Raw genomic sequence first — 26732 nt, forward strand, 5'->3', positions numbered from 1 at the left:
TGCCGCGGCGCTGCTGCCCAGTCGGCGCCAGTTCCTGCCGCTATCTCCTCGTGGCGCGATCCTCGAGCCTCGCTCTTTCTCCGGCGGCGGCGGCGGTGGCGGCGGCTGCAGCAGCAGGAGAGAGCGGAGGCGAGCGAGCGGCGGGCTCCATGGAGAGCGGCGGACGCCCGTGCAGAGGCGGCGCTTCCTCCCCGGCACCCGGGCTCCAGTGACCGGCGCTCGCGCCCTGCACCGCGTCGGAACGGCCGCCGGCTCCGGGACTGACCCGGCCTCGCTGCCCTTCCCCGCGCCGCCGCCTCGCCTTCTTGCTCCCCGACTCGCCCTCGCCCCCACTCCCCGGCCGGGTGGCGGCGGCCAGGCCCCCGCGGCGGCGGCCGGAGCAGCAGCGGCAGCAAGAGCCCGTCTCTATGATGAAGTTCAAGCCCAACCAGACGCGGACCTATGACCGCGAGGGCTTCAAGAAGCGGGCTGCGTGCCTGTGCTTCCGGAGCGAGCAGGAGGACGAGGTGAGGGCGGTCAGCGCGCTCGGGGGCGCCGGGGCGGGGTTGGGGTGGGTGTTCGGGCTGGCAGGAGTAGGAGGGTCCTTGCCCTTGCCCTTCCCTTTCTGCATCCCCTTCCCAGCCGACCCTCCCTCTGGCCCCAGGGCTGGAAAGGATTAGCCCACTCCCTCCTTCTCTCCCTCCCTCCCGCCTTCCTTCCTTTCTCTGGGTTGATTGTGGAAACAAAGGGGCTCGCCCAGCCCTATGCTCTCCCACTGGGTCGTGGTTAGGACCGGAGGCCGAGACGCCTTCTGGCCCCCGGGAAGGTCCCGGGCCGTCTAGGTCCCGCCTAGGGGGAGTCACCACTTTAACCTGCGAACTGAGCGTGAAGCGAGATAAAACCTTGAGTTGTAACAGAGGGTAGCAATGGCGTGAGTGTTGCAGCCCAAGCCCTTCTGCCTCTGTTACATTTTCCTCCCCTGTTACAGCAGTTTGCGGTTTCAGATAAATGTAGGCATGATTATGGAATATCCAGTCCCCGTGCTTTAAAATAAAAACTCTTTCGATCTAGTTCTGTCATTTCCACTTTCAAGTGGATCCTTTAACTTACAAGCGCTTGGCATATATATACTTGATTTTTTTTTTAAAGAGGCCTACTCTTGGAAAGTTTTCTGGCTATAGAATGATGGGTAGTGAAAAATGTGGAGTCACACCAGAAGGGAGAAGATGGACTAGAGTTGGGCAAAGTTGCCATTTTCAGACAGTAATCTCTAGCTCTCTGCATATTTATCAGAGCTTCTTTGCTATGTTTGGCTTGACGTCTGGAGAGAAGCAGTCTTGTTCTAAGAGGAAGCAGCAGTCGGTCTTCTGTAATTCACCCATCAGCATTGGGTTGATAGGCCGTTGAGGTTTTCCTGGAGAACAGTTTTTATTTATTTGTTACATTTATTTAATTTAAAAATGGTTCACTGCTTTAAATTTCCATAGAGCAATAATAGTCAATTGGTAGCGGATGAAAATCTTTTAGCATTGCTACTTGTAAAATGGTTAGACAGGGAAAGCATTAACATTCTGAGTTCTACTTCCATACCAATTATGTCCAATAAAATTACAGGCTAAAGCTGGAGACGAGAATTTAATGGCTTCCTTATTGCTAGTCCCTGTAGTTAGGGTGAGTATGACATAGCGTACTCTCAGTGGCTTAGTTGTTCTTACTATGCTAACAAAGATCAAAGTGCCTCAGAATGGTGCTCTTCAAACTCTTGTCTTGCCTTTATTTTTTGAAAAGAAACCAAGCCCTTTAGTGCTGATCTGGTGCTCAGTTGGGGGTCTCTAAGTGGTTAAACTTAAATTCCAAAGGAGTTTTCATGGGAAATTGGTGTCTTTGAACTGGGCCTATTTAGGAGAACCAGAAAGTAGAGAGGGAAAGGTTTTTAGCATTTACAAAGTCAGCAAGCTTTAAGTGCATTCTGTTAAAAAGATTAGAAGGTCCTTGAAGGAAGGACCATGTTAGGACAAAGCAAACTTTGAATATAAAATAGTACAGTAGCCAGAAGTGATCAAGATAGGTCAAGAATCTTACCTGATTGGCTCCCTATTGTGTAATTATTTTCTTAGTTGGGTGCTTACTAGGTGCTGGGCACTGCCTGAAGACCTTTAAGTTTGTTACATTTAATCCTCTTAGAGCAGGTTTATAGGTGAGGAGACAGTTGCAGAGCATAAGTACTTGGCCCAAAATGACATAATTAGGAAGTGGTAGAGTCGGAATTCAGCATCGGGTCCCTACTCCTGATGCTGGGCTCTTAGCACAGGGCTCAGCCTCTAGCGACTGGGCACACGAGATTTGCTTGAATGAGTGAGATTTTGTGAGGCTGAGCTTGGAAGACTTTCCGAAAGTAGTGACTTTGAAGTCTTGCCATAACGTGAACTTGGAATTCAGGCTTTGTAAAAACAAAAGTTCCCAGGGGAAGATATGGGAAATGGGAGGAAATTGAAATGATCTGTATTGTGTGAATGGTAAAGCAAAGTCTGAGGAGAGCTTCAGAAGTTAACCTTAGCAAATAAATGAGTTGTTTTTGTGCTTTGAAATTGTTTCTACTGTAATAAATGCTAAATTCCTAGCCTCTGGTCGACTCAAGAGACCAGTGCCGTTATAATATGAAGTAAAGAGCAAGATTTGGAGAATTTAGTAGATAAATAAGTTCATTACATAAAACTTTGACAACCTGGAGGTTGTGAAACCAAGTGAATCGGTTTGTTAGAGAATATGCTCTGAGGGAAGGCTCTGGAATTCTCTAAATAATGCACAGCCAGCTTTAATGTCTGGTTTAGATCTTCAAGATCTTCATTTCTGTAGTTGTGTTTATAGAATATAAGTTGAAATAAAATAGTAATTGCCGTTTGACCCTCAAAAGCTATGCAGTGTTCTAGTCTGGCTGTCTGTACTGAAGGGGTTCTCAGTAGACCTTACTTTAGAATAGGTTATTGTAGGAAGGAAAAATGTTCTAACAGCAGGAGTCTTTATTATTTTGGGGGTGGTTTTATGTATTTTCCCATTGTATCTCTTTCTGCCCTGTGAGCTAAATAATAAGCATTAACGTTTGTATAGGAAGAAATTAGGCAGCAGAAGTAACTTGTCCTGAAGTCACAGAAGCTGGCAGATCATTTTGAGCCCCTTTATTTCTAAAACTCATGTCACTTGATCCTCTCTCCAGCTAGTTATTTCTGTGGGGAACCACCCTTACTTTTGACAGTTGGGCTTCCAGTCAAGGCAACAAGTTAAGTGTTCCATAGAGTAGCTGGGATACTCAGTTTGTGCAGTGAAAGTGGACAATACATTCACAAAAGGTAACCCGAAATGGATTCCATTGAACATATTTGCATATATGATAGTTGGAACAGGGATGCAAAGATGAAAAGTGTCACCTCGTAAGGCACATGCTCTACAGCAGGAGGTTAGACAAATGACTGATAAAAAGGAAATAAAATAAGGTTAAAAGTACCATCAGGTACTGCAGGCTTAAGATTCAACGTGAGTCATTTGGAGTTGGATTTCAGTGAGTGGGAAAGGAAGAACCAAGCATCACAAACAGAGCAAGACTTGGGGCTGTGGTCTAGTTAAGCTGCAGCTTAGGATAGCATAGAACAAATAGTGGCTGAAAAACAAAGAGCACCTTAAATGTAAGGTTAAGGAGTTGCTAGGCAAGAAAGGAACTCTTACTTTTGAACAAGGAAAATTTCGATTTTAGATGTATTCAAGTTTGAGAATGATCTGGCACCAAAATAGGCTAGAATTCTAAAGAGAGAAATAGAAATGACTTGATCCTGGGTGGAATCCAGGCACAGTTGCAAGTGGGAAACATAGACAAAGAGTCTTAAGAACTTCCATTTGGACTTTTTGTTCCAATTAACTTTTAAGCTCCCTGAGCCAGGGGCTGCATTCTACAGATAGTAGAATCTCAATGCAGAATGTATGTTCCCAAAATGTCTGCATTCTGCAAAATCATGCACTAAAACTAAGAGTTGGTGAGAAGAGTAGAGTCTCAAAACCTATGGAACTCTAAAACCAGAGCTCTAATAAACAAAAACTAAGTAATATTAATACTTCTCTCTACTAGCATTTTAACCCCTAGGGTCAACAGTCTTTTTCAGACATATATTCTGGCACTCTTACTTCCTCAGAGATTTAAGTCCTTGAAGATACTTCAAATGGAAACCACTTTCATGAGAATTAACTATCCAAAGGTAGCCTTTTCTAAATCCAGGGAAATGTCACCAACCCTCTTCATCTGTGCCTGCAGCTCTCCCAGACCTAGAGAAGGGCTACTTAGCCTACTCAACCAGCCACTTCCTTCAAGGGAAGGCACTTCTGTACGACTTGCATCTGTTTTTATTCTTACGATTTTGGTATATCGCCAAGGCTTTCTCTAATTTTGTAAAAGTTTACCTCATCACTTCAAAACATTAACATGCTAGGAGAAAAAGTCATGGTCAACCCAACTTAGCGTTATCTACCAATCCATATAATCTAATTTGGGTTAAACACATTTTCAACACAATGCGCTGTTATTTCTGATCTTCTTATAGCACTCTGCCTCTATAGCCCAAAAAAGTAGTACTAGTTTGCTTAGTAATAGTTGGTAGTGGTTAGTGGATATAATAACTATTGTTGTAACTTACTATCTTTTAAAATGTATATGTGTGTAGTAGGTGTTCCTAATATGCTGCGGGCCTAATTTTGGCTAAATGCCTATGAAACAGTTAAGTACAGTAGAGCTAGTTTTAACCATTGATGCTATCCTTGTTCATGATAATGTGGGAAGAAAGAACAACAACCCCAAAATAGCTTCTAAATAGCTACAATTCACAAAATAAAATTCTTCATTCTTAGATTTAGGGATCACTTGAGGGGTCTCTGGATAGCTTTGTTTTTTCTAGGAAAGAAGCAGTAGTTTGTAGTGACTAGTTGTTCACGGCGGCAGGCCATGACCCAGAGCGATTCTAAGGGTAAAAGCTGAAACACGAAAGGCAATTTGGGGCCCCTTGGTGTAGGGAACTAACAATCCCATGTTGCAGCCTCTGAGGGCGTGACTGCATTATATAGACATTGAACAGCGTTTTCTGGTTTACACGCTTTTACACGTCCCCAGTGAGGAGGACTTGGGCAATATAGGGTATAGAATGTATATTATAGGTTATTCCAATTCACAGACAAAGCTTTGTCCAGCAAGACTCAGGACTGGTTCCAAGTGGACCACTATCACTATACTGTTGCTACTAAAAGTGAGGAATACTTCTGTTCCAAATCTTAAAACATTAGGTATCTAAGAAAAAGACAAATGTGAGAAATGACTTCTCAACAATGCCAGGTGAATAGTGTTTTATTCTGATAATTGCCCAGTACATGAAGAGGGGTAAGGTCTGATAGTATAGTAGGAGGAATGCTGATATGAAGGTGGTCAGGTTGAATCGGGGAAGAAGTGTCTTCACTTTTCACCACTCTAATGCCATTGGCTTTGGGGCTTGAGTGTGATTCAAGTCCAACTCTGCAACTTGGTGGGTGAACTAGCCTCCTTTTTATAAATCTTTCCTTTGGTCTCAGCTCTGGCTTATCTGGAAGGTTAAAATGTCTACTTTCATCTTTGTCATCTTGTCACTAATGTGGTGACAGACTGTCAACTTGTTGGGTGCATAAAATCTTATATACCTAGAAAAGTAGTTGAAAGGGAATTTAAAACCTGTGAATGATCATGTATAGATTTGTCAGCTGTTGATGTATCCTCTTACTGAATAAGCTTTTGTAACCTATCTTTTGTTACTTCAGTAATACCGTTCTTTTTTTTTAAGCATTGGTCATTTCCTTAATAAATAACGGTAATATATAAGTATAAATATATTCATATCCATATATACGTTTAGTGGCAAATATCAGTAGACTTACTTCATAGCAACTGCTCTGTACCCTCATTCCTTTTGTCTTTTACACCTTATCCCCACTCCCTTCACTCTCTCTCACTTCCTTACAGTGTAGATTGTTTTAACCTCCAGCAAATTTCACCACTTTCTCTCAGATTTTGCATCACAGACGTCTAAGAGTCAACCTAGGATTTTGGAGCCTGTAAAATTATGGATTCTTTTTGGTAGTCTGAGGGAAGAAAGGAGAAGTTTGTAAAGGTTAATGCAACCATAGAATTTAAAAATTGTGATAAGCATTATTTTGAGACAAAGTATAGATGGAAGTGGATAGTCTGAGAACCCTTTTCTCTAGAATTTTTTGTTTGTTTTTAGTAACACCATTCTTAGAGCATTAGTTAGCATGCTAAAGCTACATTATAGATCTAGTACATTGGGGATGTTATAGAATGTTTAGATGGCTTTGCAGGGGGTGAGAGGGAGATATTGAATAATAATGCTTTGTGATATGGTTCTATAGGTTTCGATTCTTCCAATGTGTAGAAGGGGTTTTAATTGTCCTTGTTTCTGCTTATGGTGTTCAGATTTGTTTCTTCTACCCTGGCAGACCTCTGCCATAATTCTGTTTACTCTTGCCTGTGGAGTATATCCCTCAGTTCTTGCTCTTTCTTAATCACCATCCTCCTTCCCCCCCACCCCCCATGTAGCCTTTGACCTCATTTGAACTCCAAATAAAGTACTCAGGAAGAGTAGGCAAGTACTTAATAACATACTGGTTTCCAAATCTGTACCATCACCAAAGGCTCGTTATCAGATCTCTTAAGTTAGTTGTTTAGATGCTGATCATCTAAACATTTAGATGGTATACCTTAGGTATTACTCATTTTAAATTGACCATTTTTTGAAAAGATACATTTGAAGTTAATGGTTTAATCAAATTTTATCACTTTGGAACGTCAAGAGACTCTTGCAGCATCATAAGTTCTTGATTTCAGCTAAATCATTTGGAAGAGAAGCTTAGTCATATGATAATAATATCCTGTAGATAAAGATTTGGTTTTAAATCGGAAGCTTAAGTGTTAGTTCAAAAACAGGCACAGACTGTACTAATTGTTTTTCAACGTTATTAACCTTATGTAATTTAGTTCTTAAAGACTGTCTTGGTCAAATAGGAACATAATAGTCATTGACCTAGATATAGGACACTGAATTTCATTTTTTCAGAACTCAACCATTATAAATATTGATGGTTTTGAAACTCCCTATTTACTAAATGAAGATGTACTTTTCTGGCGGCTAGCCACCTGCACTGTCCTGTTGCATTATGAAGGTAATCAGGGAGGTTGCTTAGCACAGCATTGTGTAGTAAGAATTTTGTTCAGATAATAGAAACCAGATTATCCCTAACTCACGCCTAGTAACCAGGAAAAGAGGCTTCCAACTCTGTGGTCAGGACTGGTGGTTACCATTTACTTTTCCCTTGATGTAAGATATAACACTTTGGTACCTTAAACATTTTTGTTTTAACTTAAAAACTTACATTCATTTGCCAGTCTTGATATAGGGTCAAAGTCTTTGAATACCATAGATTCTTGGCAAGTCTCGTTTTTGAATAAAATACAAAGGTGAAATCTGATTTGCAGTTCACTTTGTACAGAGTAGAATTTTAACTTTCTGGATTTTTAAAATTTCCTTCTTTTAGTCTTTTTTTAGTATCTCATCCATACTTAATTTGATAGCAATTTTTTTTTAATTTATTTATTTTTATTATTTATTTTTGGCTGTGTTGGGTCTTCGTTGCTGCATGCAGGCTTTCTCTAGTTTCAGCAAGCGAGGGCTACTCTCCGTGCTGTGTGTGGGCTTCTCGTTGCAGTAGCTTCTCTTGTTGCAGAGCATGGGCTCTAGGTGTGCAGGCTTCAGTAGTTGCAGCACGCGGGCTCAGTAGTTGTGGCACACAGACTTAGTTGCTCCGCGGCATGTGGGATCTTCCCGGACCAGGGCTCAAACCCGTGTCCCCTGCATTGGCAGGCAGATTCTTAACCACTGCGTCACCAGGGAAGTCCTTGATAGCAATTTTTAATAACACATTTTTAATGAGCCTTTGCAGACCCTTTTTTGATAATTCCTTCCTGCTGTCATTTATCATTAACTCTCAGTAATTATAAAAACAAGTACAACTGGCAAAATTTGGGGAGCAAGCTTATCTTTTTTTTTTTTTTTAATTTATTTATTTTTTGCTGGGTTGGGTCTTTGTTGCGCTCAGGCTTTCTCTAGTTGTGGAGAGCAGGAGTTACTCTTTGTTGCTGTGTGCTGGCTTCTCATTGCGGTGGCTTCTCTTGTTGCAGAGCACAGGCTCTAGGCGCACGGGCTTCAGTAGCTGTGGCTCGCGGGCCCAGTAGTTATGGCTCGCAACCTCTAGAGCGCAGGCACCATTAAAAAGTGTGTGGCACACAGGCTTAGTTGCTCCGCGGTATGTGGGATCTTCCCAGACCGGGATCGAACCCGTGTCCCTTGCATTGGCAAGTGGATTCTTAACCACTGTGCCACCAGGGACGTCCCAACAAGCTTGTCTTGGTAGGCTAATTCAACTCAATTGGTGGGAAAGCAGAAGAGCTAGTAATGGCCAACCGTGAGTATTTAGTCTAGGATCTAAGGTATTTAATACTCACTAACACTCAACAGTCTTGAAAGGATAGTTACTTCTTTTTACAGAGGACGACACTGGTACCCATCACCATGTGCATCAAGGAATGAAACACATCTTGGTTATGATTAGTAGAGTTATAAACATCTTCAAGTTGAAACCTGTGCTTTCTAGTTCTTGCTAGATTTGTTTACTCTGGCTCTTTAGTTTCTAATTTTGATACATAAGCCCTATTTGCTAATACTTAAGAAAGCTTAAATTTAAGGCTGTCTTACATTTTACTTTACCAAAATTGCTATATTTGGACTTGGTGGTTCCCTCAATGTCAGCCATTAGTACTTTAGCTAAGGCTTTATCAACTGTTGTGTTAATTTACAGTGCTTTCTCTGGACTTGCCACTGTTCTGCCAGTTATATACTTGGAGGAGTGATGCTGGTAAGAGCAGTAGAGTCCTATCCAGATCAAGAATGAGAGAAACGGAGCTCAGATCACTGGAGCATTAGTTGATCCACTGCTCTGTGGTGATGGTGTGTCCATAGGCAAAGGTGTGCTGCTTTTTTTCAAGTTGAGGGGGATTGTGCACCTGAACAGGTGTTCCCTCATCTTCCAACCCTGTTTTAGAGGTTTGGGGGAAAGGTGGGACTTGCTAAACTACTACTGTCAGCCTGGAACTTTCCATTTGGGGAAGGTTGAGTTCTGGCAGCTTACTCAAGTAGGTGAATTCTGGGCTGGCTGTGAACTCCTGAGGGCCATCCGTTCCTCTGGCAGTAGGGAGGAAGCTGGGCAGACAGCTGGCACAGTGTCAGAAAACCAGAACCTGCATTGGGGATCAAGCTTTGCTCTCAGTTGATTAATTTCTGGTGAGAATTCTTTGCATTTACTTGAAGGCAGTATACTAAGGTAATTTTGCAGACATTTTTGTTCAAGTTGGTCAAGACGTTACCTTCATGAACATTATTTGGTTATTTATCATAGCCTTTCCCCACCCCCCCAACTTCGGTGAATTCCAACCTATACCTAGCACACAAATTTTCACTTACAGGATGAATATATATTTCCTGTTTCAGATACCATTAAAAAGTGAACTAATAGGATACTACTCTGTGATAATAGTGTTTGTTTTTGTTTGTTTGTTTTCTAAGTGTGTGCACATTTCAATCTTAATGCTGTTCTTGACCCAGATTTGCAGAGTTTCCTGTAAAGGCCAAACAGTGTTTTAGGCTTTGTGGGTCATACAGTTTCTGTTGAAATTGCCCAACTCTGCTGTTGTAGCATGGAAAAATGAATGTTAATGTCCATAGTGCTTCTGGGGCTGGAGTTTACGATTATGGTCGATCGTGCAGGTGCTGTTGGTGAGCAGCAGTCGGTACCCAGACCAATGGATTGTCCCAGGAGGAGGAATGGAGCCCGAGGAGGAGCCTGGCGGTGCTGCCGTGAGGGAGGTTTATGAAGAGGTAAGATGAAGAGTAGCACGTTCTGGGTGAGATTCACAAACAAGGCACTTTGCTGCGTACACCGGGGAGAAGGCAAGAAGACAGGCAGATCCCACAGGTGCTGTTTGGTTGTCTAATTCAACATTTTAAAGCATGTGACTACAGCTGGTGCTTTGCTAAGCAGATATTTTTTTCTACCTGGTAAAAATAGACAGTAAGTCTGATTGGTGATCAACATATAACATGATGGCCTTGCCCCAGAGCAAGGTTTGTATTAACTGAGCAAAAATGCACAGAGACATTCCTCATATGCTACAGTTCCTTTTCAAATGAATAAAAAGCCAGTTGCTTTTATTTTACTGGCTTTGTCTTAAAGTTCAGTAAAATAGGGGCATACACGTGCACAGGAGCACACTTGGCCTGCCTGTCTTCTCACACCTGATGAGAGATAGAACTTGCTTTTACTCAGGGGCAAAACAGCATAGATCAAGTGCCATAAAAACTTGAACAGCATTTAGGGCATAAATGAGAAGTGAATGGTAAGGCTCTCACTGGGTTTTGGTGCATAATTGGAAAGGTTTCCTAGAGACAGGTCTTAAGGGATGAGCATCCTCTAGGAGACAGCATGTGCCAGTTTGTTAGTTTGCAGTATGGGTTTGAATGGGGCACACACTGAAGTTCCAGTGTCACAGTACTAGGTAAAAGGAACAGGACTGTGCAGTGGAAGGGTAACACATAGAAAGAAAATAACTTGCATATAAATTTTGTTATGTAGAGGTAAAAATTTTACATTTCATCTTTTTTTAATAGGCTGGGGTCAAAGGAAAATTGGGCAGACTCCTGGGCATATTTGAGGTGAGTTACAAAAGTAATCCTCATCTTGCTGATGGTAGAATTAATGATTTCTTCCTTCCTAACAGGCCAGCAGCCTGAACTAGACATTTCCTAGTTCTGGCAGCAGCCTGAACTAGACATTCCTCTAAAACTATCAGTAGGCAAGCAAGTCATAAGGATTAGGAGGGAGGGAAATAAAAGCTGCTTAACTTTCATATATCATTAATTTTATACAGCATTATTACAGTGGTAATTTGTTTTATATAACAATACAGTGGGGCTGATATAGACAGACTTACCTCTTGGTTCACTGTATACAGTTTAGGTATAGACTTCTTAGGAGGTGATATCCTCAATATCACCTAAGGGCTTAGGTCTCTCATGGATAGTCTTGAAATGTACCCTTTGCCTTCAGCATGTAACATTGGATGATATACATAATGACTTTATCCTGAAAGGACACCATGAGGATGCAGAACTCAGATACACAGACTAGATACTAGAAGCATAGAATTTTCTTGTATAATTTGTTATGACTGAAGTCAGAATGGAATTTGGGGAGAGGAAATTTGGAAGTGGCAGGTATTCTATGGAAGGTGGGGAGAAATGAGGTCAGGTCATGAGACCCAAGCTGTTCTCAAATATATTTTCATCCAAAATTCAGACCTAGATACATGGTATATCAGACACATTGTGACTTTTTTTTCCCCCAAGGTACTATTTAAGTGTTAGTTTAGTCCTGCTGGTAGGACTATGTAAATACAGTCCTTACAGATTTTAATTTTAAGCCTTTTACAGGGATTCAGAAAAAATTCTGTTGTACAGCGCTTGATAGAATTGATGACTTCCAGAATACAGTAATTGTTAAGAATAAAGTTCTTAAGATACTATTCAGAATTTTGCAGAATTCAGCACTTGCTTTACCCAGTTAAATAGCACCATCTCCTGGTTAAACTGGAAAACATAGTGCGAGTTTTCTTTCATTCTCAGACAGAAGACACTGAATGAGTGGATTACTCAGGTGATTTGTGGTAGAAAAAATAATAGGGCAGTTATCTAAAGTCTTAGACTATAGCAAACAAGGCTAACTTTAATCAAGATGAAGATGAGCCCCTTCATCTTAAGGCCAACTTGGGTTTATTTTTGAACCTAGAGACAAGGCTAGGCAGCAGTTTTACTATGGTTAAAAATTGAGTTTGGGCATATAGGACTAAAATATCAATATAACATTCCAGAAATGGACTATCCTAGGTATTATTCTCAACCTTTGCTGTGCATAGTTCACCTGGAAGCTTTTAAATACTTGGGCTTCCTCTCAGACTCACTGAATCAGTGTCTCTTAAAAAAAATTTTCATTTTTTTGAAATGAAGTAGATGGTCAAGGTTGATGAAGGTGGTCAAGGTGATGAAGTAGATGGTCAAGGTTGAGAGGCCCTGGTCTAGGTTAATAGGGCTGTGCTCTGTATGCATCTTGTGACCCTCTAAGAGGCATGTTCTAAAGGAACTGGGGCTATTTGCTCTTCTACAGAGGTCCTAAAGGAAGCAGTTTCCATAGTCACAAAAGACTGTTGGGATTAGCCCACAGGAATAGGACCTAGGATAAAGATGACAGGAATGCAGTTCTTTTAATATAGATTCCATTCCAACCTTAAGATTTTCTTTATGAAAATTGTCTAATGGACAGAAATCAAAGTGCTAAAATTTAGTATTGGGAGCTAATTTCACCATTTTAAATGTTTTGTCTCATATAAACTCACTTTTATGCTGGGTTATATGACTGAGTATACTTGCCTATGTTGGCAAATAGACTATGCTAATGTATGCCACACTGAATTTTTCACTCAAAAATGTGTATATGGCTAGCTCTTGTAGATTAAAAAGCTCTTCTTTTTATATTCAAGCAGAACCAAGACCGAAAGCACAGAACATATGTTTATGTTCTTACTGTCACTGAAATATTAGAAGACTGGGAAGATTCTGTTAATATAGGTAAATTCCCTTTCCTTTTGCTATCTGAATTCTCTTAATTCAAATACTACATATGTGTATTCAGTTTTCATCTTAAATTATTTTGGGTTACTTTCTAGAGAAGATCAATATATACATCTCCAAATTTGAATTATCTTAAAATTGTTCCCCAATGTATTGTTGTCTAAGCCATTCCCAAAAAAAGTCATTATTTGTGGAGACAGTTGAGGGGGCATTGTTGATAGTGTATAGCTTTTTAAAATTGACCTCATTATTTTTTATTTTTAGTAACCAATTTCATACTGTTTTTTAGGAAGAAAGAGAGAGTGGTTCAAAGTAGAAGATGCCATCAAAGTTCTCCAGTGTCATAAGCCTGTACATGCCGAGTATCTGGAAAAACTAAAGCTGGGTTGTTCTCCAACCAATGGAAATTCCACAGTCCCTTCCCTTCCAGATAGTAACACCCTGTTTGTAACTGCTGCACAGACCTCTGGGCTGCCGTCTAGCGTAAGATAGAATTGGAAGGACCTCTTCCACCATGTGCAGTCTCGTGGGCAGAGGCTTTATTATCCTTGGCAAACATCTGAATGACGCTTGCAAACTGTCTGAATTTGCCATGCAGGATTTTCAAACAATCTGCATGGTTTTCAGATGCTTTCAAATCTTCTTTAAAAAAAAAAAATAGTGTAAAATATTTTAATAAGCCAAAGCCATGTGGAATTTTTTTTAGATGCCTTAACTGTGCACCCAGCCCACCCACCTTATTATTTTGGTTGGCATTTTCACAGCATTTTTTTTCTTTTTTTCAGTTTTTTGTCCATTTGATGTCAGTCTGTGGTTTTTGTCAGATCAGCTTATTCGTGGGTATATTTTCCCCCTAAATTGTTTTCTCATTCACAGTATTAACATATTCAACAAATCCTTCTGTTGTGGGAATTTACGACAGTAATTCTTGATATTAAAGCAGCCCATCAACCCAAAAACTTGTTTCATAGGATCACAATTTTGATTCATAGATTCCAGATTTGGACTATTTCTATATGGCCCTATTTTCAGGAATTTGTCAACTCATTTGTCTCAATTTTCACAACCGGTATTATGTCCCTAACTACCTGATATGGCCAATTCCCCTAAAACTCAATAGTCCTTTAACACAGAGTTTAACTCTGTAGAGCTGGTGATTGTTAGGCAGGTACAGTAAGCAAAATGCATGTAGTGCATAACATCACGAAAACTGTGTTCATGGAATTTGAGTCAGCATGCTCCATTGCCAAGTCCCTTCATCCATAATCTCTCTTTACACAGAATACATGAGAACCATATTTCCCTCAATGTAAATTGCTTTTAAAAACATATTTCCAGTTTTTTAATTTAGTGACATCTCTTCAGTTAAACTTGCTGGTTACCACCTTAAATGCCAGTCAGTGCTGACTGCATCACAATTGAGTGAAATGGCCTTCTTGTTCAGCTGTTACAGACCTAGATTGTTAAGGCACCTTGGAACCTCTCATCTTTTACAGCTGGTCAGTAGGTACTATTTATCACATAACTAAATATTGGGGCACTGGAACATACCTGAATTAAGGATTACTTTGTCTTACACTTGTCTTTATATTCACTTAAATCGAAGAATCCCATCTAAAACACATAAATACCTTGTCTGGAACACCTGTACTTCCCTGACCAAGTCAGAAATGAGGTGGGGCAAGTGAAAGATGATTCCATATGTAGACATTCGTTAGCTTCTTGTAAATAATTGTAACTGGTGGAATATAAAGTAGAAAATAAGCATAGTTATACATTTCTATAAATTGTTAACCTTTAAAAATATAATTGCTGCTAAAAATAGAGTGCTGTTACACTTAAGGAAAATTGGTGCCACTGTTTTGAAAATGAGATCGTGTGCCATAAATGCAGCTGAACTAAATATAAATATTAGTTCACAAATTAATGCTATCAAAGGAATGAGTGAAGTAGAAAAACTTTTAACCAATGATATTTCATTCTAAATTATGTAGTGTGATCAAACATGATCATCCAGAATTTTTATATTTTTCTTTGTACAGAGGTTATGTATTCTGGGTGTTTTTTTAAAAGGAAACATTTTAAATCCCACAGATTGACACTTTATATCAATCTTCAATGGACTAAGAGTTTTTTTCTCAGTGATCTCTGAAGTTTCTTTAAATTATGTACTTAACACAGCAGAGAAACTGGATTGTTTTTGTATATAAGACTGTGTCCACCTGAAATGTTGTCAGAAGTACTGGGGGTGGGGGGGAGGGCTGGGTATCTTGTATATGATATTATTAGAAGTAATAATGCATGAACTTATTTTATAAACCCTTGGACTATGTATTTGACTTGTAAAATATGTACAGTATTAATGTCAGCCATTTCTTAAAAGTGAGCCTATAAATATTGTTGTATAATTTTCTTTGGTCAGAAACATTTGGACTAAGTAGTGCCACTGGGTCGGGTTTTCTTCAGTGCCATTTAGCAAACCACCTGTCTTTACTATGCAACTAGCAAAAATTTGTATAATGCATCAGAATATTTCAGTCGTCACACTTTAAATTTCACATGAAGAGTTCTTCACTATTCTTTTGGAACCCAGCCTAGCAAAATTAGAGTAAAGGCCCTAAGGAGATTTATTTCTGTTAAGAGAAAAAAGCCTACATTTGCAGACTCAACAGTTGAATCTACTATAGATAACAAATAGTGTCTACTATCTTAACTCTTCAAAGTTTACAGTGTTGGGACTGTCATTTGTGCTTTCTGTGGGGAAGTTGGATAAAATTGGGCAGCTAAAAATTTTCAGTTCCGTGTGGCTCCTAAATTTTAAAAAGTTTGTAAATTGATTCACAGACACAAAGTAGCAGCTATCTTGCATGTTTGTTGTTGGGTTTTTGTTCGTTCGTTTGTTTTTTTGTAAACCGGTGAAATTTTCCAACCAGGCACATGCCATTCAATTGTCTGTTGATCACACAGTTGTATAAAGCAGCAAAACTGAAGGGGGAATGATTGTTGTATACACTTTAAATTGCTTTGCATGGTCTCATTTGAGATAATTGGTGTAAGAATCTTGACTTTTTTTATATTTGGAAACATCAAATAAAAAATGGGAATGAATTTTTTTTTTTAACATATCTTAACACTGTCCAAGTGAAAACTTGTCTGGCATTCCACAGTAACAACTTTACTGTTTTCCCATGGGTGGCCATATAATTATCTCTTAGTAGTAGTTCATTTCTACACTTCCCTTTTATGATCCTTACTAGTGGAACTGAGTTAAAAGGAACAGCTCACCAGTTAAGGTGTTGCCATTACTCTCCTAATGTATGTTTTCCATCTTATTGGACACCAGTCATGCCACTGTGGTTGTCTTATTTATTGCTAGTCCCCTTTCCTAATGGGGTTTGTGTTATAATTATTTTAACAATTTTCAAGGGCTCTTGGCTTATTCTATGAGTACTTTGCTGTAATATGTTGCAGACACTTTCTACACTACCGTCACATTATTTTTTTTTTTTAATATTTATTTATTTTGGTTGCGCTGGGTCTTAGTTGCGGCACTCAGTATCTTCGTTGCCACCTGCAGGATCTTTAGTTGCTGGACGCGGGCTCTAGTTCCCTGACCAGGCATCAAACCCGGGCCCCCTGCATTGGGAGCGTGGAGTCTTGACCACTGGACCACCAGGGAAGTCCCCATATTAATTATTACAGCTCTGTTTTAAAAGGGCGACTGGTGAGGCCATTATATTTACCCAAAATATTATTTACCTAAGATGAGCTTTAGAATCCTCACGTAAAAGTTCTACTCAAATCTCATTTGGTTTTTGATTAGGATTGTTAAATTGGAGGAAAAGAGAAAGCTTGGCGTTTTCTAATGTCTTCACGTTGGAATACAAGAATTCTCTACATGTCTCTTACACGGACTAAACACTAGTTGAGTTTATTAAAGTATAATTTGTAATGGATTTGTGACAGCTGGAACGTTGCTGTGTAGCTGATTGTCTCAAATGAAGTTTCCATCCAATACCTTGTTTCATAAATTCTTAATGCAACTGTTTACCGTGAGCTGCACAGTAGTCAGCATCTGCTTTATGCCCAGCATTAGAGCTACAGAACAGAACAAGTTTGTACCCTCAAGGAGCTTATATTCTAGTGAAGTAGAGATGAGTGATAATTATTAGTTATTTATACATCAGAAAATGTCTTTCAAGGCGTTAGATCTATTTTTTTTAAGACATAGGTACCATCTTCAAAAGCAAAATTTTATATAAAAATGTGATCCCCATCAAATACTTTTATACATACATTTTATATGGAATTGTAGAACAAAGGTTGAAAAGTGATCTCATCCCTTGTGCTACTTTCTCTCATTTTTAATACCTTCCTGACTAGTGCCATTGGCTAAATTCTAGCAGTAAGATGAGAAGGCTCCTAAGGGCCATCTTGGCATTGCATTATGTCAAAGACCCTAATTTACTCTGAAACTAGCTTTTTTTTAAAAATAAATTTATTTATTTTTGGCTGCGTTGGGTCTTCGTTGCCGTGCGCGGGCTTTCTCTAGTTGCAGCAGGCAGAAGCTACTCTTCATTGCAGTGCACGGGCTTCTCACTGCGGTGGCTTCTCGTTGCGAGCACAGGCTCTAGGCGCGTGGGCTTCAGTAGTTGTGGCGCATGGGCTTAGTTGCTCCACTGCATGTGGGATCTTCCCGGACCAGGGGTCAAACCTGTGTCCCCTGAGTTGGCAGGCGGATTCTTAACCACTGCACCACCAGGGAAGTCCCCAGAAGCTAGCCTTAAATTCCTCTACTTTGATGCGATTTCAACTAATTATGATCCCAAAAGTTACTCTTCCCAATATGTGGAATACTACCCTCTGGACATCCCATTTCCTGGTTCTAATTAAACACCAGTGCCAGACATTGTAATAGTACCATAATTCTTAACTGCTTTTCTTAATTTTTACTCAAATTCATTCCTTAATCAAATTAGTGAAATAAAAAATACTTGGCCATTACTGTGTATCAAGAAATAAAATACCTTTTAATCAAGTTACTACACTAGGAATCTAATCTCCAGGAATGTGGACACGGATGTACCTACCAAGATAAGGCAACCAAAGTGCTGAGACATGGAAATAAAATGCCCAGGCCCAAAGGGGTAATGGTTAACTAGTAATATATCCATATAATGGAATATTATACAGACATAAAAATGACATTCAGGTTAAGGATGCAGAGTAAACTGGTATGGCCTTTTTGAGAGCAACTGAGTAGTAGTAACTATCAAAATTTTAAATGCATATAACCCTTTCACCAATTACACTTCTGGGAATCTAGTCAACAAAAATACTTCAAGTTGCAAAATCAAAATATGGTCAAAGATGTGTATTGCATTATTTATAAAACTGGCATCAATTTAAATGTACAAACTGGGTGGGTTAAATTATGGTCATCTACTTGATAGACACTATACAGCTACCAAAGAAATGTGCTGCCACAGATGGAAGTCCTTGCAATAGTGCTAATTGAAAAACAATACAGCATTACCTGTTAAGGTCACATTTTTTAAAGGAGCCTGTACAGATTTCAGATTTTTTAAAAAAAATCCTGTCTAGGGACTTCCCTAGCAGTCCAGTGGTTAAGATTCTGCACTTCCATTTCAGGTGGCACAGGTTTGATCCCTGGTGGGGAACTAAGATCCTACATGCCGAGAGGCGCAGCCAAAAAAATTAAATCCTGTATAGTTTTTAAGTGAACGTTCTGAGAAATTTTCAGTGTGAAAATGTTCAATAATCTCAAATGAAAAAACTGGGTTTTATAAGTGCCCAATCTGTATATAACTTATCAAGATATGTATGTATTACTATCAAAGCAGAAAAAGGAAATCACCACAAATCTTTTCCGTTTTTGGAGTAACAGTAACGTATCACTTTTTAAAAGGGGGAGGAGAGACACATATCCGTGGGTTCTAACACAAGAGCAATGGAATAATCAATCACTGCCAAGGAGGTAGGGGTTAACTCAGCCTACAGACAAAATGGAGTCCCCAGCCTGTTTTTTGTATAGTCCACAAACTTGGAATGTGTTTTACATTTCTAGTGGTTGGAAAAAAAATACCTTATGACATGTGATAATTAAAGTTTTGTTAGAGAAGAGCACAGCATGCCCATTTGTTTAAAATTGTCTATGGATGCTTTTTCACCACACTGGCAGAGTTCAGTAACTGAGACAGACTCATGGCCTGCAGAGCCCAAAATATTTACCGTTTCAGAATGAAAAAACACGGATTACAAGAATTTGGCCCTACTCCTTTGGTTAACTCACAGTCCTAATGCTTCCTGCCAAAACATAAGGAAAACGGCACCAAGTTCAAATTTAGTGTAACCAACATATCGTGTCTAACCTGCTTTTGACAGGTCTGAGTAAGTCTTCTTGAGTAGTCTACTGTTGAACCTAAGCCAGAATACTTTGTAAACTTGCTAGGTTATAATGAAACAAAGAGTTATTGGGATTTACTAATCTAGATCATGAACTATTTCAAAAGGAGTCACATGGTGGGTGAATATGGATCAGGAATATGTAAAATGGAAATGTACTAGTTATTCTACATGATAGGAACCTGAGTTATCAAATCTTTCATAATTTCTAAAATTTTTTTGTCCCATAGGTAAAAATGCTTAGCAGAGCAATGTTAAAGCTCCTTAATGAGCACCATAAAATGTACTTCTACGAGATCATGGGATTTCAGTTGTTGCTCTGCTACGAGACAAGGAAGGTCTAAATATCCAGACAATTACCATATATGCTTCTCCAACCAATCAGAAACAACTACATCAAGTCCACAGCGGCTCAGCTTGGTTAGCAAGTCTGCATTCATACGCTTTCAAAATGCTATGCCAACTGGCACATATGAAATGAGATCAGCTAAAGGGTAGCAAAGATGAAATTGCAGGGAGAAGGGAGGACCCAGACTCTTCATGTTGAGTTCCATACTTAACAGGAAAAACTTTAGTACAACTCCCAGTTTTGCAGCCAATGGGAACTTGTCCAATTTGTAACATAAAGCTGTAGCAAAGCCAACTCTTGGAACAAGTCCTCCCAATTTCCAACCTCAATGATAAAAATGGAAATTAACTCGGGGGGTGGGGGATTTGGTTAAGGAAACAAAGTATCACCAGTCTGGATGGTGGAGTACAGATTTTTATTCTTAATATTTCAAGTTATTACAGTCAACATATTTTGCTTTTGTGATCAAGTCATTTAAAAATAAACCCCTGATATTTCTTAAACTAAGCAGCATGCTAAATAGCTAAATGAAATGTTGCCCCCAGCCCCAAAATACATTATTCCAATGAAATATTACATTTTTTTTTTAAATAGACTGTTGAATTAGCTGCCCTATAATCATGGCATTTTTTTTTTTTTGCCACCTTTTGTAGGTAAGGCTGTATTTTTAAACCTTTGCTACTGCAACTAACAAAAAGTTGATATGGCTAGAGTAAGTAGCCAAAAGATTCCTGAACCATCAAATAGAAAAATAAAGCCGATTCCTATCATTCCCATGATACCATTTAGTTCCATTTAGCTAAAATTGTGTTTATGTCTTAAAGGATACCAGATTTCCCCGCCACACTCTCCTTTAATAGTGCTAAACCATAGCACCTATGGCTTTTGTGTATTGATTTATTTTTAAATGCTCTGAAACTGTATTAAAAGTGTGTTCTTGGTGTAGAACAGGGTGTAAGTTCTACATAATTTCAAATCTGAGATCTTATTAGGCAGCCTCTGAGAGGACCAAGACTAGTGTGGAAGCAAATCACAGCAAAGGAGACAACAAAATTTAAAAATCTCATGAAAAACAAAGCTCCTATTAATACCTCAGGATTTCAGAAAAGCTTCTGAATGGGCAGAGTTGACTTTCAAGAAGCACTTATCAATATATTCAGATTCTTCTCCTCTCCCAGGGCTTTGCACGTGCTGTTCCCCAGCCTGGAAGTGTTGAATCCAGAAGAGCGGCCCCTCCCAAGTGCTTACTTCCCTTCTCCATCAGAGTGGAAACTGCTTTGTCCATGCCCCCTCCCCCATTAGATTAGAAGGTCCAAAAAGGAACGTCCCATGACAGTCTCATACACCTAATCATCCCCAACAAGTAGTACAGTGTTGGGCACATATTAGGCACTTTTACTTGACGAATAACTGTGTCCATAAGCTTAGTAGTTACAAAGTCAAAGGCTTACAAGCGAAAAGAACTACATAAAGGAGCAGGTGGGCTGGGAGAGGACTCTAAACAGCTGGAGAGTCACTGAATTAAGAGAAGAATGACAAGCTCTTCTTAGGATGGCTGCTACTCAGCTCCTCCCAGAAGGTACCCTACATAAGGCAGGTCATGTCTGCTGCTGCCAGAACTTCAGATCATTCAAGTTACCAGAATTCTAGATTTTCATGTGAGTCTCCTGATTTTTTTAAATGTTGGCACTGAATTCAAAATGTTTTAACCAACCACACTGTGTGGGCCAAGGAAAATAGGCCCCAAAGCCAGATGTAGCTGCCAGTTTTCGAACTCTTATCTTGGACTCTTCCAGAGCCCCTTAAATCCTAAGAAAGCTCAACACACTGGTTCTTGTTTCATCCCACTGGTTGAGAAAGGAAGTATTACCAAAACAATGGGGACTCATCAAAATTACAAAGGAAAAAACCATGATGCCATGAAGTTAGGAATTCATGTATTTGAAATGAAAACAGTGAATTATTTCATTTCTGTATTTCTATAACTCAAACTCAGTAGATATCAGAGGCCTATTTTAGATACATTTTTGTAGAGTAACAGATTTAAATCTGGAATTTTATAACTTATAAATCACTATGTAATACTAGCTATCATCATGAGCAGTGCCATCTGCAATAAATAAAGCTGATCTCTATTTAACTGCTTGCAGTGTTCACTCATTTTGGCCCCAGAATGAGATTCAGTTTCCTTAGTGGCAAGACAACTTCTAAACAGCTCAAGAATTGTTATAAATGACAACTGCTGTTAAGTCTTTAAATTTACAATATTAGGGTTATGAACAATTTTATTCTGAATTAAACTAGCATTTGTTTCCAAGCAATGCATTTATTTGGAAGGATACCAGTTACCAGTCATCAAAAACTTTTGTATGTTGAAAATGTAATTTTAATAGATAATTCTTCATCTTACATAGGAGCACAATAAAATACACCACATTCTGAAGAAACTCCAGAAGTTACGAGAATAAGAGGGGGGAAAATTCAGATGGGCTACAATATCCATTACCTTAAACTGCAAGAGACAAAGGTTCCAACCCACAGGTTAACATTTACATACTTATGACTGACTACATTTATGTCTTAAAAATAACAAGAATCAGGAATTAGATATGGAAGGGTGGGAAAGAACAGTTTTGTGGGGGAGGAACTCTGTCAATGCAGAAAAAAGAGTTGATTATCAAATTAAAGATTAAAAGGAGCTCCCGTAGCAAATATTAGAGGGATGACAGTAAGAATCATTAATTGAGGATATGATGCCCTCTAAGGGAGAAACCTTTCTGATGACACTTATGCAAGCTGGCTGCTTGAGATTTGCTCAGCAGGTCTGTAAGAAAGACTCATAAATGGCCTGAACGAACCCCAAGTGATTATCAGATTGGTGTTTCCTAATAACACACACCAGTGGTCACACATGAAGTTCTGAGACAAGAACTAAGAGCAAGGTCATAATGCAAATGCCAGACACAAATGTGGCACATGTGAAAGTCCCACATAAAGCCAGTCACGAGTGTGGCTGTGCTGTGACTCTCCTCTACAGTAATTTTCAAACACTGTGGCAAGACACCCATGATCATCTGACTAATCAGACAACACAAACACATTTATTTCAAATTTCTAGGAGGTAAAAAATGTCACATACTGATGCTTTAGGCATGCTCAGGGCCAGCTTATAAATACTCCATTCAGTGATATATCTTAACACAAATTTGCATCAGTGAAAAGAAACTGGCAAAATCTACCTCTCGCCATTCAATTTGTCAGACGTTGAAGACCAAAAGAGAATCTTCCATCAGTTTTAATTTTTAAATACGATTGTCACATTGGGAAAAATGAAAAAAACACAGTAAAATAAACTGTACAAAGGCAAAGTAGAATAACAAAAAATATTTTACTAAAACATAAGATTTACAGAAGTTTCCAGACAAGCCATACAAAATGGTCACAAGCTTTTTCTTGAAGGGAGGATTCTACACTTGACAGCAAAGTCACAATGTTATTAGTGAGGGCTGTGATGTTTGTTTAATGTTCCCATTTTGGTTCAAACAATCAAGCTTGTCCATCTACAGTGTCTAAATAAAGTTAGACTTGGCTAGAGAGCATATTCTAAAGAACTGGTTAGCTGCTTTTAACCAATGCAATTAGATCACCATAAAAAGGGGGAAAGGAGCCCATAAAATTAAAATAAAACTACCTTCCCCCCACCACCAAAAAAAAAATAATAATAAAGAAAAACACCCACACCCCTGCAGCTAACCCTGACAACTACCTTCATTCACAGTGCTTTATACTCAAACCATGATGGGGAAATGAATAAAAGCAGAGAAGGGCCACTGCTTTTAAACGTTTCGCAACAATCCAGATGACACTTCTAGCCTCTGCTCATGCTTTACAACAGTGAATCAGGACAAGACATAGATTTGCTAATGTGCATTTAATCACCAAAGGACTGAAGATGTCTGGGCTTTTATTCTGTAATGTTTCTAAGACTGTGTCCATTAAATGCAAACAAAAAAGGAAGAAGTCTTGGCAGAACAGGAGAAGTGATGCACACTTGATGATCGGATCGATTTAAATATTATTCATGGCATATAGCCTAGTCCATGCTCTAGCTGTAGACAAAAACAAACACGCAATTATTACTTTACTTAGTTCAATATGTTCCTTTCCAAACTCTATAAAAAGTAAACAAACAGTATTAAGTTAATTATGGAAACAGCATGCTGTAATCCCTTAAATTCATGCCATTTTCTATAATCTGGATCAGGGCAGAAAGATTGTCTATATGTCTAATTACCAAAACACTACAATAGAATTTTAAAGTTCTACAAAATTCAACAGGATGAAAAGAGCTATCTTCTTTTGTCTCCTTCATTTCTAGACATATAATGCTCCTCATTAATTATGTTAAAATCTGTAGCAAGAAGCTTACTGATTTCAAACTCCCTAACTATAAACTGACACACAGTTTAGTTTAATCAAACAGATTGCAAAAAACAGCTCAAAGAAGCTTAAAGGTCTTCCATTATCTTTAAGTATTGCTAGATGAATGGCAGGCACGCAGGTATTTGTTAAATCATGTGTAGTTATACAAGAGTCCAAGATCTCCCAATTACAGGTCCTCTTTAAATTTGGGAGTCATGTAGCAGGCTATAAGATGGCGTTTGAACATCTTTTGTTAAGAGGTTATTTACATACTATAAGAAAGATCTGATTTTTTCCTTTTAATGTATTTTTTCTTTTTCTTGTTAAGGCTCTAAACGATGTTTTTAAAACGGTGGTACAGGGGAATTCCCTGGCGGTCTAGTGGTTAGGACTCGGTGCTCTCACTGCCGAGGCCCAGGAACTAAGATCTGGCAAGCTGCGCACAGTGCAGCCCCCGCCCACCCCCCACCACCCAAAAAAGGTACAGGTTGTTTTTTAAAGTGGAAGTGGTGTGAAGGAGAATGAATATTCAGTACCTGTTTCTATGGCTTGGGCTTCATTGGTCTTCCACTGCTCCGCTACGTCATTTGCTAATGGATCATCTGGATTGGGAGCACTTAACAAAGCCTGGATCGATAGCAGAACTGTGCGGATCTGCAGTGCTGGGGACCACTTATCTACGAAGGCAACAGGCCCAGAATGACCAAGCATGAAAAATACAGCCACAGAACTGCTGCATTTCCCTCCTACAGAGTTCTGTGGTCTTTTTATTATATAAGGTAAGATTACAATATTCAGATTCTCAAAAGGGAATGCTTAAGAGAAAAAGGAGAAATCTTAATAGCATATAATGATAAAGATAACACTTACCTTTCAAAATATCTAAACATATTCTTCCCAACTTGTCTACATTAGGATGATAAATTTTGGTCATGAAACGTACTTTAGGGGCTGCCATTGGGTATTCTTCTGGAAGGAAGAGTTCAAGTTTAAAAGTCCCTCCCTCAAAGGGGGAATCCTGAGGGCCAGCAATGACCACATGAAAATAACGGGCGTTGCTCTCATCTGGTTCTGCTTTAATGCCGGGAACTGGCTCTGCCAGCAAACGCTGGGTTTCCTACAACAGAAAAACATAACACATTTGTGAAACAAATATCATTTTGCTAAACACCAAAATAAAAGTTAGAAAATCTGTCTCTTGGAATTGGACATAAAAGAACCTCTCCAATCTCCCAAACAGTTTTTATTTAGCTTAATAAAATGCAAAGTTCAAAGGAAAAAACATAAATAATCACAATCAGCTGAAAGCAACTGCAAGCAAATACTGATGACATCATATACAATTCCAGCTACAAATGTCTACAAATATGTTGAGAATAAAATTAGACTAATGAAACTGATCTTATACTCAAGGGAAAGAGAAGAAAAAAAAACCAAAACAACACTAGAATTACTACATAGGTAAGGTAACTTGCTCTGTTTAAAGTTCACCAAAACCAAGCTGTTTAAAAAGTAAACTTAGTTTTTAAAGCCACTGAAAATCTCCCCTCTGAAAAATATAATGGAACAAAATAAGTACAAGTGCCTAGGCACTTAAACAGGGCTAGAGAAATATACACAACCACGCTGATTAGTCTCTAAAATTGACAATGACTCAAATGGACCCTTCCTGCTCCCTCAGCAATCATATCATTAGTTCTCTTTTCCATCTTTCTCCCTCCTAAATAACTGTAATATCCTTCCTCCTCTCTGTTCAAGCCTCCAATATCTCCATCCACATCCTCACTTTTGGCTGATAACTCTGCTTTGTATTTCTCGAGAAAATAGAAACCTCCTTAAGTTCCCACTGTAGCATTTGTATACCAACCCGCATGTGTGTGCTTGTGTGCTCTGCGCCTTTTCTCCTGTTACTAAGGATGAAATGGCTGTCACTCTGGCTAAGACCAACCTCTCCTCTAGATCTTATCTCCTCACCTACTCAAGGACATTGCTCTAGCATCGCTTTCCTCTCTTGAATCATCAGTTTCCCCTCTTTATTGGATCTTTCCCCAAACTGTACAAACTTACTGTAATTTCTCCCCCCAAAAAAGGAGAAAATGACCTTGACCTGACTCTCCCCCACCAGCTACTGCCCCATTGCTTTGCTCCTCTTTGAAAGTTATCTATACTTGCATGTCTCCAATTTCTCTCCTCCCCTCCTATCTTGAACACAACTCTCCAATCAGGCTCTAGCCACCAACCTGCTTGTTGAGGTCATCAATGATTCCCACATGGTAAAATCAAATGGCTAACGCTTAATCTTCATCTTAATTGACTTAAACACAACGTCTTACCCAGCTGGTCTGCCCTCTCCTTGGTCTGCAAGGCTTCATCCAGCTTCTTGAAGCCACACTCTCCTGGCTCTCTTCCTACTTGTATGGCAGCAATCTCCTTGCAGTTTCTTCCCACCTCCCCAATACTCCAATATTGAAGTGCGCCGGGGCTCTGTCCTAGGTCTTCTACTCTGCCTACACACTTCCATAGTGATCTCATCCAGTCCAATGAATTTAAATACTCAGTCCACTCCATATATGCTGAAGTCCCAAAAGCATATCCTGCACAGATATCTCCCTGAATCATGCCTCTTCTATCCATAACTGTCTGCTCGGCAGCTGCTCTTAAATGTCTAATACGCATCCCAAATTTAGCAGGACCTTTCCCCACCCTCAACCTGCTCCTCCTCAAAGCCTTCCTCGTGTCAG

General features: G+C 39.4%; 2 protein-coding genes across 3 annotated transcripts in view; one reads left to right on the forward strand and one right to left on the reverse strand.

Annotated features, from left to right (window-relative positions):
• The first annotated feature begins 9 nt into the window (after window positions 1-9).
• Window positions 10-15902, forward strand: NUDT4 (nudix hydrolase 4). 2 transcript variants are annotated; one of them, XM_059936664.1, is made up of 5 exons: window positions 10-506; window positions 9879-9989; window positions 10779-10823; window positions 12704-12791; window positions 13084-15902. In XM_059936664.1, the coding sequence occupies exons 1-5, from the start codon at window positions 408-410 to the stop codon at window positions 13284-13286; spliced, it is 546 nt and encodes a 181-aa protein (XP_059792647.1). In that variant the 5' UTR covers window positions 10-407; the 3' UTR covers window positions 13287-15902. The 2 variants fall into 2 exon arrangements, with proteins under 2 accessions (XP_059792647.1, XP_059792648.1); XM_059936665.1 differs by having other exon boundaries at window positions 12707-12791.
• A 6027-nt stretch (window positions 15903-21929) lies between these two features.
• Window positions 21930-26732, reverse strand: part of UBE2N (ubiquitin conjugating enzyme E2 N) — a 35274-nt gene continuing 30471 nt past the window's right edge. Inside the window, exons 2-4 of the mRNA XM_059936667.1 lie at window positions 24862-25108; window positions 24528-24668; window positions 21930-23678 (exon numbers count right to left, since the gene is read on the reverse strand). Coding sequence (XP_059792650.1) covers window positions 23638-23678; window positions 24528-24668; window positions 24862-25108 — 429 coding nt within the window. The 3' untranslated portion in view covers window positions 21930-23637. The remainder of the gene's footprint in view (window positions 23679-24527; window positions 24669-24861; window positions 25109-26732) is intronic.

This window comes from Balaenoptera ricei, chromosome 10, assembly GCF_028023285.1.
Source record: "Balaenoptera ricei isolate mBalRic1 chromosome 10, mBalRic1.hap2, whole genome shotgun sequence".
Taxonomy (NCBI): Eukaryota; Metazoa; Chordata; class Mammalia; order Artiodactyla; family Balaenopteridae; genus Balaenoptera; species Balaenoptera ricei.